Genomic DNA, 18,464 nt, shown 5'->3' with positions numbered 1-18,464 from the left:
TTAGTTAAACCTAGAACCCTGGCCTGCAAGCGGTTCCGGGAATTCCCGCCATTTCTGGCATTAAAAGGCGAAGTGCCCTCAATGAAGTTACCGGGATTTCTCCCGTGCACATTCTACCGCTAATTCAATTTCCACGACAAAGGTGATCGCGCACCGTATCCACTTTGAGGAAATTAGTGATGGCTGAAAAATTACTGAAATAAATCGTCAAGAAATAAAACTATTGAAACGGATTATATCGCGTATATTGAATTCATACTACATCCCGAAGCTTCGAACCCTTTACAGCGTTCGTGGTCAACGGGTGAACGTCGAGATGTAGTATGAATTCAATATACGCGATATAATCCGTTTCAGTAGTTTTATTTGATGAGTAACTATCGCGGTATTCGAAGACAATATATTATAAATCGTAATTTTTTTATTTAAAGTTATTTACAGATTATCAAAAATAAACAATGAACTTAGTGCAGCAACAGAATGCTGGAAAACTTTGCGTGTCCTCCTACACAGAGTGCCGACAAGTATGTGTAGAACAAGTTATTAAAAGTTATCGTCATTTCGGTTGCCACTTTACGTCAGTTTTTTGTCCCATTAAACGTTTTAGTATGTATGTAATTATATTGTTTTTTTGAACAATTCAATCGATATCTCATGTTTATTGGCGTATCGCCGATCACTGGATATTATTCCTGACTGTACCTCATTTTACTACTGGCACCTGGGTACTAGATCATATGTTTTAGGGTTCTCCTCAACTAATACGAATCTTGGGCGCTGTAAAAGTTTCTGCTCCTCAGCGACCGGCAGCGCGGCCTCGACGCGCGCGCCCAGGTCACGGTCAATGAGATACAAGATCTTCAGCCATCTCATCTGCACTTCTTCAACCGCGTTCACCATCACGCTGGCTATATTTGCTGCCATCCTGTTCCTCTTACCCTCCGTGTTAACGTACGTGTTATAGAAATAAGAAGACTCTCCAAGATCCGTCGACTGTCTGAACTTAACCGATAGCGCCTCTTTAGGCTTCGCTACGTCCACATACGGAACTGGGCCGTTGAACGAGTTCTGATAGTAATTCGGCGCATCTTTCATATTATCTAGCAGTGGCGGTATGCCGTCTCGGTTGTAAGTCTTCCTATATTTCGGGTGATTGACTTCAATATTATTATGGTTGATGCCTAACCGGTAAGCCTGAGCATCTCGGTAAGAAAATCTTCGCGCTTTAAACATGTCGTCAACCGGTCCTGGTATTCCGGGCACCAAATTTCCGGGATTGAAGGCCGTTTGTTCAACATCCTTAAAGTTATTATCAGGGTTTCTGTTTAAGATTAAACGTCCGATAGTTACCGTATGGTATGTTCCATTCCTCCATAAAGTGCTCAAGTCAAAAGGATTGTAATTAAGCTTAGGAATGTGGGACTTCGGAATAATGTCAATGTCTAGTCTCCAAGAGGGGTAGTTTCCTGCGGCTATTGCATCGTAAAGGTCTCTGGTGGAGTAGTCCGGATCATCATTTCTAAGAGCACCGGCAGCTCGATCGGTGAGTAGCTCCAGGCCCTGTTCAGTTATGAAATTGAACCTCACAAAGTAGCTGTCGCCATGTTTGTTGACGAGCTCGTATGCGTGAATAGGAAACGCGTTCATATATCTGTAGCCATTAAAGATACCGTAATCAGAGAACAACCACAATATCTGGTGGATGATTTCAGGCGTAAGAGTGACTAGGTCTAAGCGGGATGTAGCATCGATAATGTTTGTCTTAGGGTTTCTTTTGAAAGCATGAGCCAACGGACTGAACAAATGTGGAGAATTATAGAGGAAAACTGGGAATGATAAGCCAAGAAAATCTAAATTGCCTTCGTTTGTGTAGAATTTGGATACTAATGCTCCCGTCTCTCTAACCACATCTACTCCTCCGCGACTTTGGATTAGATAGGAGAATCGGACGACGACGGGGGTTCTCTTTCCAATGCCATTGAAGACATCCGCTTTGGTGTATTTGGAGACGTCGTTTGTAACTTCAAAGTAGCCGTAGGCGCCCGTGCCTCGCGCGTGCACCGTGCGCTCAGGGATGCGCTCCTGATCGGATGCACTCTGAAGGTCCCAGAAATGCTGATTGTTGAAGAAATCTGTGTTGAGGGTAACTGTCTCCCGCACTTCCACCGGTTTGCCAGCCGTAGTTGTCAGTACTCCAATAGGTTTCTGCAATGGGTACACATTTTAGAATAATTACTTCCAGCTCCATTGTCCGTGTTTGGTCTCAAACAGATTAATATTCTTCTCAAGTCTGAAAAATATTATTGTAGTATTTATTTATTTCGCACTTCTATTATGGTTTATTAGTTTAGGGATTGGTTTATAAGGCAACTAGAGTGCTAAAACTCCTAAAGCCGCTCGAAAGCTTCCAACTTGACTTGAAATGGATAAACACCAGGATAAACTGTTATGAATGCCTCCTATCGTCTTTTCAAAAACACTGGATGCAGCTTCACGTTAGAATACTTATCCAGTTTAGCATGTAAGTCATGATTTTATTTTTTATTGTTTTCAGGGTTTCATACTCAACTACAGTATATCGACTAAGAAAAATCGGCCAGGTGCGAGTCGGACTCACCCACCGAGGGTTCCGTACAAATTTTAATAAGTATTTTTTTTTTACAAATTTACAGTTTCAGATTTTTGCCTGGTTTGTAGTACATGACAATATAAACGTAAATGGCATATATGTCGCCCATAGATGATTTGATCAAAATTAGTTTAGAGACGATTCTAAACATACAGCTAAGTGAGCCTTCCTGGTCTCAAGCGTCCCTCCCCATTCGGTTTGGAGGTTTAGGAATTCGCAAAATTTCCAGTGTGGCTTCCCCAGCCTTTTTGGCGTCCACTCATAGCACGTCTGGTCTCATAGGAAATATCTTAAGGGCTTTGCCCACAAACTGTGAGATTGCGGGCTTTGAGGATGCCAAAAATGCTTTTAAAATTGCTTGCCCAGGCAAACAATTTCCAGACAACCCAAATTCACAAAGGAGTTGGGATAATGTTTACTGTGATTTAACTTACAATACTCTCCTAAACAACTGTACAGGTCCAGACCGCGCGAGGCTTTTGGCGGTCGGAGCCCGGGAAGCCGGTTACTGGCTACATGCCCATCCTTCGCCCAATACTGGTACTTTCTTGGATCCGGCCTCCCTTAGACTGGCGACTGGTTTGCGACTCGGGGTTTCGGTGTGTACGCCACACATATGCTCTTGTGGCACGGACGTGGACCGACTGGGACACCACGGATTATCTTGTCAAAAAAGTGCAGGCCGTTTTTCGAGACATGCGTCGATTAATGACATAGTCCGTCGGTCTCTTGCCACCATCAATGTGCCTGCTCTTCTTGAGCCGACTGGCATTATCAGAGATGATGGCAAGAGGCCCGATGGAGTGTCCTTAGTTCCTTGGAGCTTGGGACGGATGTTGGTGTGGGATGCTACCTGCGTAGACACACTGGCACCGTCCCACCTCCAACGGACTACTGTAAAAGCGGGCGGAGCGGCGGAAAGCGCCGAAATTCTAAAACGTAACAAATATAAGAGCCTCGGTAGAGAGTACCATTTTGTACCATTTGGTGTTGAAACTCTAGGTCCATGGGGTCCCAGCGCGCATAAGTTGTTCGCAGAAATCGCGAAGCGTCTGGTTGACGTAACTGGTGACCGAAGAGCTGGCGGCTACCTCGCACAACGTATCAGCATTGCGATACAGCGAGGAAATGCCGCCAGCATCCTTGGTACAATGCCTCAAGGGCCTATTTTAGATTTAAGCTAGTTATTAATTTCGTTTAGTAGTACCACTGTATATATATTGTATGTAAATAAATGTTTTATTAACGTAAATTTCATAGTTCTGGGTCAACGGGAAGTAGGTACCCTATAAATTTTGATTCCCGTGACTCCCGTGAGAGTGTCCAAATTTACGTTTTTTGGGCATAAACGGCCGTATCCTTTTACTGCTTTAACTTAGAAATTAGATGTTTTCACAGCTTCTAATTTTAATTTCAACTAAAACCAAAATATTACTTTACTAATCCGCGAAAAGATCAGTGCACTATTCACTATTTAATTTCAATTTCTTTTTATCCTTTTGAGGTAGGTAGAGAACCCTAAAAGGTAATGAAATAGCCATTGATGAGTATAAATGGTGAAATTAAAGCACCAATTCGCCCTACACGTTGTTCAAGAGATTATATTTCGTGTATTATACAAATGCTTACCGGGTGTGTTATTTTGAACTCCTGCAACTGCCGTTGGACAGCGTCTAAGGAGACATTGAGGTAGCGGACTCCATATGCATCATTTGATATGGCAAGGCAGACTAACACAACTAGCCACTGCATGGCTCCAGATGATAGCGTGTAAACACAAAATCTCTATATATTACTGGTTCAATAATCGGTTACATCCTATACCACTTTGTATGAACGGATATCGTTAATTGTATTCTAATACAGTAATTTTATACATTTTGCGTTTGCGTCAAATCCGGTAGTTCTGATTTTTTGCTGACTTGTTTATGATGTTGGGCCAATGAATAATCCAATTTTGAGACCTCGAGCGCCGAACGCAACTAAGTCAAAAATAAAAAAGAACGCGAAAATTTCGGTTTTCTTTTAGATTTGGGCGATTATAAGCCTAAATGACTAGGTTTTGATAGTACCTTTTCAAGGACATTTTAAAGTAGACTAAATTTGCTACAATACGAGTACGACACTAGAACTGTCTCTATACATCTAATAGTTTCTGAGATAAAGCCTTTCAAAATTTGTAATTATTTCGAACTTGTATTCGTAGGCTACGTAAGTGTAGTGAGTATGCACTTTTGTCTCAAGCGATGCCGCTTGGCACAATTGTTACTAAGGTCAAACAAAGCTGATCTGGCCCGGTAGCCACGAGATCGTACCGTGCCTACCCCCCCAAAAAGGGGCGGAATGGGTCGGCTCCCCAGGTCCAATTTATGCTATATTTCTTCCTACTTTAGGCAACTAGGGCAAGCTATATATCATTTTCATATTATTTACTGGATTATTCCAGAAACAAATATTTGGCTTTAATCTAATGCAAATGGTTTTCCGCAACATCAGCTCGTAAAATGTACTTCAGAAACTGATGAGAATGTTTCATTTTATCCACAAGGGTGGCAAAGTAATCTGATGTAAATTTTGATATGTTTTTTTTTTCTTTTTTATGTAATAGTCAGGAAACGACCAGACGAGCCGCCTGATGGGAAGCGGTCATCGTCGCCCATGGACATAAGCAACATCACAGGAGCCACTTAAGCGTTGCCGACCCTTGAGAACCCTAAATACCCGCTTCTTGAAGAATCCCATGTAGTAGCGCAAAGGAAATACCTCAGGAGGCAAGTCATTCCACATTCTGCACGTTCTGGGGAGAAACGAGCGAGATGCCCGCTTATTCTTGGTGTGCCATGTAGGTATCTAAGAAGTGGGGATGAACTTTGCTCCTTTGGCGGATGTTTGTCATGTTGGCTGGTAGAATTGACTTTTAAGTGAAAATTTTGAATGATAAATGTTTATAAAGTTCATATTAATTTGTTTTGGAAAGTTTTAGAGTAAGTATTTTACCCGCGTTAGTGTGAAGAAAAATTTTGTGTTTTAATTTTGGAATTCGCTTACTCGGGTATCAATTTTAGCACGAGGGGTTAAACAACTACTTTGCCATCTCGTAAAATAATTAAGTATCTCTAATTATAAATGCATTACACTCGCAACCATTCGGTTTTACATTAGCGGAAATGGTTGAAGGCGAATCAATACAATTCCAAACTAATAGGTATTAATACGTCTGGTTTTGTTTTTAAACAAAACTTATCGGCAATATATTTTTATTTGGGTTTAAATTCCTTCGTTTACTGTATTTGTTTCATAATTATAGTTTGACTGAGTGCGTTTTGCGATACCTTGTATGTATATGCATCTATTTAAAGGTTTTTATTCGTGTAAGTAACTGATAATAAAAGTACATTTTAAGGATGACTCACGCTAGACCGGGCCGGGGCCGAGCTGGAGCTTCCGGCGCTTTGTTTTCTATGGAAAGCACCACGGCGTGATCACCTATCAGCCGTCATAGAAAATGTCATGTTGGATTTTATGTAAACTGTAATATGGTGAACTGGATGCTTAGGCAACATGCCAATCGTTAACGCTCCGTAGCGTAGTCATCTCTCTCTATCACTCTTCCATATTAGTGCGACTGTGACAGTTGTATTTAATTCGCTACGGAGCGTAAACGATTGGCATGTTGGCTAAGCATTCAGTGCAATACATTATTTTACATAAAATATCTACTTAACCTAAAATAAGTTTTTGGCAAAAAAATCATTTTTGGTACAAGCTTTTATCGCTTACTACTTTTCTTACGACAGACAACTAATACTCATCGAGACAATTCTAAAAACCCCTAACACAATTAGGTTGCGTTGTTTCATCTCAGAGTTCCTATGGCCACCTCCTGTCTCCATCATCAGATCAGCTCGATGGTACCATAATATTGCATTGTCATCCGATTTATACACGCATGCAAAATTTCAGCTCAATCGGAAACCGGGAAGTGGATCAAATTTAACTTGCAAGATTTGATTACACACAGACAGACAGACAGACAGACAGACAGACAGACAGACAACGGTCAGGTGAAACTAAATAAAAGCTTGTAAAAACATAACTCATATCATAGTGTCAAATCATTAATATAGTTGGACAAACCAATTTGTCAGTCAGTAAGAACCAGGAACACTATACTCATCCTTTTCTTTTGGGTGCTAGTACTAGTGTAAGACAAAGATAGTATGATTCTCTCTATCTGATTGAAATGAGACAGTCCCTTGAACAACTATATGTATCTAATAACACTGAACTTGAGCCTTTCGACTCGGCAGCTAGTGGCAGCAGCGAGGGCGGCCGGCGCCTGCGCAGCCTCTCCCGCGCCCCAACGACAGCATTTTTAAACTAACGGCCGAGACAACAGAGAAGCCGCGACATCTCATGCTGAATCACATGGGCTGACAAGGCGTGCAGCAAAGAATTAGAAGGTAGGTCCATTATTAGAATCTCTAAGTGGTGTGCATTTACTTTAAAGACACTGCACCTACCTGATCTTTCTGGTTTGGCCCATTAGTTGACTGGTAGAGAATGCCTTAAGATATTTAGTCCGCCATTTGTACCTTAATGTATTGTGCAATAAAGATTAAAATAAATAAATGTTATGCCTGCAAAATGAATTGTTTAAAATTTACGAAAATAAAATCTATTAAGCGACAACTGTTACAGACAACGACATTTTTAAGAGCATCTAAAGCATAGAAGGTAGCATCCTATATATAGAAGTGGTATATGCGTGCCTCCATGAGGGACAAAACATACGCAATGCGACACTATGATTGGTCGAATTTATTTGTTGCCCACCATAATCCACACTAAATTTACGGCGGGGAACAAAAAATATGTGAGACTGTGACAAGGACAAACAATAACAGCGCTTTCGCTGCTACTCCTACTGAAAGATACATAAGACTATCCCGTTCTGTCAGTTATCCCCACCACTCATGCCCAATCCAGTTTAATACTAGATTCATGATCTAAAGTGAAAAGTTGTAGTTGACCAGACAACGATCCACCTACCCTACCAATGTATTTAAACTATGGCCACTCATATTTTCTTGCAAAGGAGTTGACCAGAATAGCAAGACCACTCACAAATAGCTTTTGAGCCTTCTAGGCTCTTCTAGCTCCATAACCCCGTGATCGAGCCTGCTCATAATTTAATGACTAAAATACTAGTAGTTCGCCCCGAACTGAGAACTCGCGGTTCGCCAACGAGATCAATTGAATGCAGTGCTACTTAGTCGTCAAAGGATCGAAAACCGCGTGCGATTTATTGCAAGATCTGTGGAGCCGTGTGTGTGGTGTGTGGGTGTGTGGTGTGGATTGATAAATTTAAGTCACCATAGAGATTAAAATGAACTGTATCTGTGGTAAGCCGTAATCTTTCTTGTCAAATGCCAAATACTAATATTATGTTTTATTTCGTTTTTATCTTGCTAATTATTTTAAAATCTTAAATTAAAAAACAATATTATAAATGTGTAAACCGAGCACTTTCATTTGATACCAAACTCGACATACTTTCTTGCAATTAAAATTACCAGAACAGTAAGACCCCTCACAAATAGCTTTTTAGCATTTTAAGCTCTTCTAGACCAATAACCTCTTGATCGACCCTGCTCAAAATTTAATGACTAAAATATAATGCCCTCAACTATACGTTCAATTAATTTAATTTAAATTAGGACAAATTTACTTAAGTTATTGCGTATGAAACTATCCTCTGATAGATCAGCTTAAAAACATCGAAATGCCCGGACGTGCCCCTAGCCCTAGCCAGCCGAATGTTTCAAGTCGAATGTAAGAACTTCACTTCGCTTCGCTCGCTCGTTCGATAAAAATCAATCAATCAATCAAAATATACTTTATTCATGTAGGCCTAGCAACAAGCTCTTATGAATCGTAATTAATCTTAATCTAATTATCAGAGCAATTTATTGATGTTAATATTATTCCATAATAAAATTGGATTATTTTACATATCAAATTTAACACTAAGAATTTCACAAAAGGATCGTCAAACATTAAAAAGCCATATCCATGTGTTGGATGATGGAGCTCATGGGTAGCGTTTTAAAGTCCTTTGGTTCCAGGTATCCTGCTCCAAAGTCCTTCATTCTTTGTCTGGCGAGGGCGTGACATTCACATTAAGTGTTTCACTGTCTCTTGCTCTTCGACACACATACGACAATCGGTATTGTCAGAGTGTCCCATCTTGGATAGAATTCCTTTGACCCCGTAATGCCCGGTAAACACCCCCGTTATGATTTGGAGTTGTCTTTTGCTAAGTTTCCAAAGCTTTTTGCTCCAGCCGGAGTCTACTCCTTGCATAAAGAGCTTTGCATGCTTTAGACCCGTCAGACTGTCCCATTCTTCCTGATGTTTAGTCTTGGTATGGTCTTTAATAGCCGTTGTGATAGTTCCCTGTGAGAGCCCCACGAATGGTTCCGGACCTATAAGGTTACTTACAGATCCGGCTCTGGCAAGTTCATCTGCATTTTCATTGCCTATGAATCCCTCGTGCCCTGGGATCCATACCAGTTGCACTCTGTTTTGCCTTCCAAGCTCGTTCAGAGCTTGGACGCCGTTATATACCAGTCTAGAGTCCACTCTGGGCGCTTCAAGCGCTTTGAGTGCAGCCTGACTGTCGCTGAGTATATAGATATTCTTCCCTTGGGTTTGCCTAACTATATTCTCATGCACACAGGCAATTATAGCGAATGTCTCGGCTTGGAAGACAGTGGCGTAATTGCCCATGCTTATACTACTACTAAAGTCATTTGCATAAATGCCTGTCCCCGTACCAGATTCAGTCTTAGACCCGTCTGTGTACCATATTATGATGTCGTTTTCATCAGAGGTTGGTGCTTCAAGACCTTCGGTTCAGCCCTTGTTGGAATTTTAACGTTAAAATTCTTATGGAATACAAACTTGGGTTGCATCTTATCGCAGCCCATATTCGTAATCCTTTTCATGAAATTGTCACATTCCATGTTTGTGTGTTTGGTCTTTGGCTTGCTATCGCTCCAGAGGCCTGTTAGGGCCAGCCTGTGTAACGATTTCCGCGCCTCAGATTGTGTCACTAGGTGTAGCGGCGGGAGGTCTAGTAGTACCTCCATCACCGCTGTTGGCGTCGTTCTAAACGCGCCAGTAATAACCATGCATGCCGTTCTTTGCATTTTCACAAGGGCAGTAGTATGGTACCTTTGGGTTTAGACCCCACCTTTTGCCATAAGCCGATCTACACATTCCAAACACTCTAAGTGCTTTGGTGACTGTAAGTTCGACATGCTTTCTCCAGTTCAGTTCTTTATCTAGTGTAACGCCTAGATATTTCACTTCATTGGACATGCCTGGGTTTATGGAGAGTTGATGACAGTTACACCATCTCTCCACTTGCTTCAGTGCTTTATTCATGATTTCCGATACTGTTGCCGGGAATTTCCCGTTTACAAGAATCACTAAATCATCTGCATACCATACTATATGTATTGGGCCTTTGTTGACCGAAGCGAAGCGAAGGTCTACGTTTTGACTCGGGCATTTTGCTTTCGTATGTCCGGATGTTCTCCTCTACAGGTCGCAATTCTTAACCGATTCTCGTGAAATTTTGTGACCGAATTTTATGACTAAATAATTTTTTTTTGTCAATCCGGATTTTGGAAATTTTTAAAAATGGCGGAGTCGTGATACCTGGCGCCTAAACAAATAGTCGTATCGATATCATAAGACTTTTTTCTTTTTGAAACATGTTTACAGAGTTAATAGCAAAAAATGCAGAAAAAAATTATCGCTGGTTTAGGCGGTATTTAGATATTTAATTTTAACTAATTTTAATTTGAGAAGGAGTAGCTAAATTTCGTCAACCCATCTAAGAACTATTTGGCTCAGTTTGTAAACGTTCGCTTTTTCTGCTGCACAGAGGGTCTGGGTTCGATCCCCAGTAATTGTATGCTGGGATATTATAACTTTTTGTATTTTTTTACACATAAATTTCGTATTGTTTTTCTTTAATTTACTATACACCGTGTTTTTATTGAATTCCGTTAACTTCGGGGTATAGTTAAGTACGTTTATAAGAACTAAATGGCATAGTTAATTTTCAAAAAAAAAAGTTTTTTTTGTTTTCTTTTTTGTTTTTTTTTTTTGTTTAAAAAGTAATTAAATGTAGCATATAGCGTTGTTGTAACACGGGCATTACATTTAACTCAACCAAACAATTGAAATCTGTGACATATCAATGTCATTTCGTACATCAATCGACCGAGATTGTACTTAAGTTTAGTAGCAAATGTATGAACTCATTCTAAACACTAATCAATATGTAAGCCGGCCCTAAGGCAAGTGTACACGCTTGTAGAGGCCTTATAGTAAAAAAATAAATTATGGATTATCTCCGAAATGGACTTAATTAGAACATCGGTGTCTTTGAGAAAGTTACTTGATTTAAGCTCAGGAATGCACCCTTGAAATTAACGGAAATCAAAAAAAACACGGTGTATTTAAAGCTCTTAGCACCATGTTATTTCAAGCTCTGCTCGCGAGGTCTACAGCTCACAGAGCCACTAGTTTAGTTCTTCCAACAGTGAGTTAACTATCAGACTCCAGAGAGTTGGTGAGAGAACCCCACCCTGTGGGCAACCTTTCGTGGCCGTAGCTAATATTTCATCTCCCATAAAGGAGGATTTTATTAGTCGGCTATTTAGCATATAGCAGGAGATCTAAGGTCCCGTTTTCAAGGGGACCTTGCATTTTGGAGACAAAGCAAACCGCTTGGAACAGGTGTTCCTGGGGGTGACCTGAGCTGATTAAGCCCGGTTGCCAAGAGGTTCCCCCCAGTAGGTGGGCAGGGGAGGGGGGGTAAAAGTGCCTCCGGCGCGCCTCACTCAAAGCTTTATATCTGCATACATCTCGCAACTATATCAAGTTTGGTGTCATTTTCGTATAATTCGAGGATGAAGAATTCATTTCTGTGACTTAATTTTCACTCACCCATACAAAAAATTCGAAAAATTCAAAATTCAAAAAAATCTTTAGATTTTTTTTTTCGAAAATCCTCTACAAAATGTATACTATGAGGATTTGCTTTAGAAAAAAAATACCTGTGAATAGCCCAGTTCTCCTACTATACAGAATAGTAAACTTGTCAAACATTTTTTTTCATAACTCTGTTAAAAAAAATGTTTTGTGTCGCGTGGCGTACTTGCATTGTAAGAGTGGTATGCAACGTTTAGGATTTTTAAGTATGTTTAGATGATGATGATGAAGTTGTTATTCTTCTGGTGGTAGATTACATTAATAAATTCCTTCTGGACGTGATAGGTTTTTTTTAACGCAGTTGCACCTCCCTGCGCATTTTATTTTGCAGCGGCAACGAATAAGCTCTAAACAAGCAGCAGCCGCCGCAGGTAGGCTTGTCCATATGGGCTCCCAATAACCTTGTTGTTTGGACCAGCCCCAGTCAGCAGGGCATGGTGGCTGTTGCTGAGGGGCTATAATCTGTCCCCAAACATAGACCAAATCGCGCCGTGCGCCAAAAACCGCCGTGTCGCCGAAATAATTTTCAACCAGGTTGACAAGGTGCAGAAAACCCTAGAGGCAAAGCAAACCAGGTATGAAATCAAAGGGAGTAGACGAAACCACCAGATGGGTACATAGCATGCTCTCAAACAGAGTAGCCACTCTGACCATCAATACTATATATAGAGCATGAATTTTATACCACTAAAGGGTGCCTACAAGGAGGCGTTTTATCACCACTATTATGGACCCTAGCAGTGGACCAACTTCTTGCAATCATGTCAGGCCAAGACTTTGATACACAAGGATATGCCGACGACCTTGTAGTCATCGTCAAAGGCCCTTGCCTCAACACAATATCCAACCTAATGCAAGGAGCTCTAAACACAATATTCAAATGGTGTAGAGAAAATGACTTGTCCATTAATCCGAGCAAGACTGTAATAGCCATTTAACCATTCACAAGGAAACGGAAGCTCGATAAACTCACAAAACCAAGACTTAATGGACAAATAATACCGTTCTCGGCAGAGGTCAAGTATCAAGGGGTCACCTTTGACCAAACGTTAACTTGGAACCCTCACCTGAGAAACATTATACAAAAAGTGAAAATGACCATGTGGTCATGCTGTCGAATGGCAGGAGCAAGATGGGGCTTAAGATCCAAATTGCTATGTGGTTATACACAGCGGCCTCCGCAGTCTGGTGTAACAAAACCAGCCAAAAGACAGCAATAGACACTCTAAACAGCTGGCAACGCACGGCTTGTTTAACAGTAACAGGCGCCTACTCCTCGACACCGGGAGCGGCCCTAGATGCACTGCTGGACATCATACTACTCCACTTGGAGGTGCAAAAGGAGGCCAAGCAGTGCGTCTACAGAATATGCACGCTAAACAGGCCAAAATGGCGCTCTCAGGCATTAACCAATCTAAAGGCCTGGGTTTTTGCGAATAGAGCCCTTAGCATGCCCACTGATGACGCTCACACCGAATGTCATCTCACCAAACTGTACACAGTAGAAATACCTCCTAGAGACAAATGGATCAACAACCAAATGTACGTCGAAGAGGGAAGCCACATCTGGTATACAGATGCTTCCAAGAAAGGCAATGATGTAGGATGTGGGATCTATGGTGAGAGATCTAAGCTCAGAGCTAGCGTCAGCATGGGCACATTGGCCTCAATCTTCCAGGCAGAAGTCTTCGCCGTCAACAAATGTGCGGAGATCAACCTGGATAGAAACCTAAGACACCAGCTTATCTACATCAACTCATACAGCCAGGCTGCTCCGCTGGCACTAGAATCCCTTGAGTCAAACTCAAAACTAGTCCAGAACTGTAAAACAAACCTAAATGCACTGGTTTACTCCAACAAAGTTACACTTAGATGGGTACCAGGGCACTCCGACATTAACGGAAACGAAAAAGCGGACGAACTTGCTAGAAAGGGCGCAGACACACCCCTGGTCGGCCCAGAACCCTTCTGTGGAAGCACAAAACGAGATGCATATTCTCTGCTCAGCAACTTAGAAAAAACGAGAGCAATCGATTGGTGGAAGTTCGTTAAAGGACAAGAACACTCGAAAGCTCTAATCAAAGGGTTCAACAGCAAAACTGCTAAGGAGCTTTTAAGACTCAAAAGGCACAAAACCTGCGCGGTGACCAGAATACTGACTGGACACTGCAAGTTGAACAAACATATATGTTTCAAATTGGCAAGAAACAAGATGCGACATGCAGGCTCTGTCAGGAATCAGAGGAGACTGCAATGCACATTCTCTGTTCTTGTGGACTACTAATGTCAATAAGAAGTACCTACCTAGGGCGACACGTAGTGCAACCCTATGAGGTACAAAACATTACGGCCCAAAGAATCTGGAACTTTCTGGATACAACGGGCATTAGTAATGAACTTAAAGGGCCGTCACAATAGAGCAATGCTGGTCAATGCGACACTCAAAGGCCCACAACACCACAATAATAATAATAATGTCCCGCGGGGGCAGCTTGTGGCGAGCTGACAGTGAGTGACGACACCGCGGACCCCTATTCCAGAGGGCCCTGTCATCTGGCCCTCGCCTCTGTGCTTGCCTTAATTGGCCGGCCAGAATGGAGTCGCAAGAGCGGGACCTATGCTCCAGGTTCGAAGTGTAAAATGTCATAACGCCGGCGGCCTGCTGAACGGATTACCGGGATCTGGCTACCGCAGACTCACCCCTCGACAACCTCACAGCCACTCCAAAGTGTTGCCCTGTTGTCGCACTGTGCGTGCGGCCATTGCGGGGCCCACTCAATGAGTTGGCGAGTCACCACCTGTCATTTACAATTTTGAGACTGATTGTCACGGCAGGTGTCCGCTAGTCTCTCCCATAGCCCATTATCCAGTCCATCCAACTTTCAAATCTATAGCCCATGACCTTAGTTCCCATCGCAGCACAAAAGTGCTGCACTGTAATAGTCTTTGCACCTGGCGGGGACCATCTCCGGATGTATCACATTGTGCGTTCGGGGATAGTATCCACCACATGTATCCCTTGCTTTTAGATTAACGTGCCTTAAAGGGACTCTGCGCTGTTGGCTTCGTCCCCACGTACGCCTCCCAAAGGTCCGGGACCCCATGGTCCCGAGATATGGAAAAGACATGCAAATAATAATGTTAATTTTATCACATTTATAATACTTAACTCTGTTGGCGAAAGTTTTCCCAACATCTTTATTTATATATTTAATTTATATTTGTAATTTTGTATATATATCACTTCCAGAAGTAATTTATTAATGTAATCTACAACCAAAAGAATAACAACTTATCAGAAATCATCTAAACATACTTAAAAATCCTAAACGCTGCATACCGCTCTTACAATGCAGGTAAGCCGCGCGACAAAAAACATTTTTTTTTAACAGAGTTATGAAAAAAAATGTTTGACAAGTTTACTATTCTGTATAGTAGGATAACTGGGCTATTCACAGGTATTTTTTTTCTAGAGCAAATCCTCATAGTTAAAATTTTTTAGAGGATTTACGAAAAAATAAATTAAAAGTTTTTTTTTTAATTTTGAATTTCTGGAATTTTTTGTATGGGTGAGTGAAAATTTAGTCACAGAACTGAATTCTTCATCCTCGAATTACACGAAAAAGACACCAAACTTGATATAGTTGCGAGATGTATGCAGATATAAACCTTAAGAGTGAGGCGCGCCGGAGGCACTTTTACCCCCCCTCCCCTGCCCACCTGCTGGGGGGAACCTCTGGCAACCGTGCTTAATCAGCTCAGATCACCCCCAGGAACACCTGTTCCAAGCGGTTTGCTTTGTCTCCAAAATGCAAGGTGGTGGACCTTAGATCTCCTGCTATTTAGATGCTGCAATACTGATTGCCTGATACGTGGTGCGGTCAAATGCCCCCTCCACGTCTATAAAAGTGGCCAGACATAGTTCTTTGATCTCTATAGCCTGTTCCGCTCTGGTTGTCACCAGGTGTAGTGCCGTTTCAGTCGATTTACCCGGCTGATACGCACACTGCAATTGGTGCAGCGGATGCCTCTTAAGAGGACCACAGCCACTTACTTTCAATCCCTTCGCTATGGATTAAGTTATAAGCCTGAATTTTCAATGATCACGAGGGCACAATAAAAGTTACGTACATTCTTAGTACTTTCTAATTACCTTTAATTTGAAGTTATACTTTAAGAAGACAAGGTATTTTAAGAAGGAATGTTATTAATTTTATCACACACACTCACAGTTCATCGATCATAACTAATCTAGCAGAGAGAAGTTTCAAATTTCAATTTTGGTTTATAAAATACTATAAAATCAAATTACACTAATCGTACTACCCCATGGGTGACGATAAATATAATAGACCTATTATATTTATCGTCGCCTAGTACCTATACAGGCTGATTCATGAGACGTGAGCAGGACTAATCCTGCACACTCAGTAACTGATAATTGATCGATCACCGTCGTATTTCGGAGAAACAACAATACTTTTTCCTATTTTTTAACTTTTTGGTGAGGGAAAATTTAATTCTCAACAATCATGGTCGCCCTACAGGACCTAATTAATAAACATAAAACCTCTTTAACCGTAATGACATTTTGAGTACGAAGAAAATAAACTGTCAAACTTGAGTGAGATACGAGTTTTCAAAAGTAACCAGACCGAGATGACAGTAATGACATTCAATTTGACACAGAATATCGGTAGTTTAGTATTCTAATTTTAGGGTGACCATGCATGTCGTAAAAAAATTAATAACTTTTTTTTTCAACACGACTAGAAAAAAATTACGTTAACCTCACTAATACTGATACAAAACAGTTGCTTATAATTAACGATATGCGCAGTGTTAGTCCTGCTCACGTCTCCTGAATCACCCTGTATAGATAAATATACTTCAAAACATAGATAGAGAAAAATCCCCATACAACACCCATAACTCAGGAACAAATATCTGTGCTAACACAGAAAAAACCACAGTCACATAAGATAAATATTATAATTACATTCAAGTATATAAAAACACAAAATGAAATAATTTATATATTGTATTTTACGATGTTTACCTACCTACCGATTAACAAAAATAAAAACAATAGACTTAGTACAAAACAGATCCCAAAGCTATGAATGGAAATGAATGCCGGAAACGTCCTACAAAAAGTGCTGACAGGCGACGGTAATAAGTAATAACTAGATTTTTAAACAATTTTATTATTAGGTACTAACTGTATTTCCTGTAACTATTGGCACATAGGTGCTAAATCATATGTTTTAGGATTCTCTTCAACTAATACGAGCTTTGGGAATCCCAAAAGCTTCTGCGCCTCAGCGATCGGCAGCGCGGCCGCGACGCGCGAGCCCAAGTCTCGGTCTACGAGGTACATGAGCTCGAGCCATTTCTTTTGCGTTTCTTCAATCGCATTCACCATTATGGTGGCTATGTATAATGCCATCCTGTTTCTCTTACCTTCTGTATTAATAAAAGTGTTGTAGAAATAAGAAGACTCTCCAAGATCTATCGACTGTTTGAACTTAGGCGATACCATCTCTTTAGGCTTCGCTACGTCCACATACGGAACTGGGCCATTGAAAGAGTTCTGATAGTAATTCGGCGCATCTTTCATATTATCTAGCACTGGCGGCAAGCCATCTCGGTTGTAGGTCTTCCTATACTTCGGATGATTGCGTTCAATATTATTATGGTTGATACCTAACCGGTAAGTTTGAGCATCTCGGTAGGAGAATCTTCGCACTTTGAACGCATCATCAACGGGTCCTGGTATTCCGGGCACCAAATTTCCGGGATTAAAGGCCATTTGTTCGACATCCTTAAAGTTGTTCTCAGGGTTTCTGTCTAAAACTAAGCGTCCGATAGTTACCGTATGGTATGTTCCATTCCTCCATAAAGCGCTCATGTCGAAAGGATTGTAATTAAGCCTAGGAATGTGGGACTTCGGAATGATGTCCATATCTAGTCTCCAAGAGGGGTAGTTTCCTGCGGCTATTGCATCATAAAGTTCTCTGGTGGCGTAGTCTGGGTCATAAGCTCTAAAAGCCATGGCAGCTCGATCGGTTAGTAGCTCCAGACCCTGTTCAGTTATGAAATTAAATCTCACGTAATAGCTGTCGCCGTGTTTGTTTACGATCTCGTATGCGTGGACAGGAAATGCGTTCATTTTCCTGTAGCCATAAAATATACCGAAATCTGATAACAGCCACAATATCTGGTGGAGGGTTTCAGGCGTAAGAGTGACGACGTCCAGACGAGCTGTAGAATCGACAATGTGTGTCTTAGGGTTTCTTTTGAAAGCATGAGCCACCGGACTAAATAAATGTGGAGAATTATAGAGGAAAACTGGGATCGATATGGCCAGAAAATCTAAATTGCCCTCGTTTGTGTAAAATTTGGATGTTAAAGCTCCCGTTTCTCTGACTATATCTAAGCCTCCGCGATTTTGGACTAGATAGGAGAATCGGACGACGACGGGGGTTCTCTTTCCAATGCCATTAAAGACATCCGCTTTGGTGTATTTGGAGACGTCGTTAGTAACTTCAAAGTAGCCGAAGGCGCCCGTGCCTCGCGCGTGCACCGAGCGCTCCGGGATACGCTCATGTTCGGAAGCAGACTGCAGGTCCCAGAAAAACTGATTGTTGAAGAAATCTGTGTTGAGAGTAACTGTCTCTCGCACCTCCACCGGTTTGCCAGCGGTAGTTGTCAGCACTCCAATAGGTTTCTGCAATGGATATACAGTTAAATTAAATATCAT

At 41.4% G+C, this 18,464-nt stretch overlaps 2 protein-coding genes across 2 annotated transcripts; both read right to left on the bottom strand.

The window, feature by feature from the left end:
- Nucleotides 1-711: 711 nt before the first annotated feature.
- Nucleotides 712-4,423, bottom strand: LOC134800651 (peroxisomal catalase 1-like). Its single transcript, XM_063773133.1, has 2 exons — nucleotides 4,259-4,423; nucleotides 712-2,205 (listed from the first exon to the last, which is right to left on the bottom strand). Exons 1-2 carry the CDS (start codon nucleotides 4,379-4,381, stop codon nucleotides 712-714), a joined length of 1,617 nt encoding a protein of 538 aa, XP_063629203.1. The 5' UTR covers nucleotides 4,382-4,423.
- A 12,504-nt stretch (nucleotides 4,424-16,927) lies between these two features.
- Nucleotides 16,928-18,464, bottom strand: LOC134800953 (catalase-like). The gene has a single exon (XM_063773485.1). The coding sequence runs from the start codon at nucleotides 18,462-18,464 to the stop codon at nucleotides 16,938-16,940; it is 1,527 nt and encodes a 508-aa protein (XP_063629555.1). The 3' UTR covers nucleotides 16,928-16,937.

Source organism: Cydia splendana, chromosome 20 (genome assembly GCF_910591565.1).
Source record: "Cydia splendana chromosome 20, ilCydSple1.2, whole genome shotgun sequence".
Taxonomy (NCBI): domain Eukaryota; kingdom Metazoa; phylum Arthropoda; class Insecta; order Lepidoptera; family Tortricidae; genus Cydia; species Cydia splendana.
This window is presented reverse-complemented; position numbering and strand designations above follow the sequence as displayed.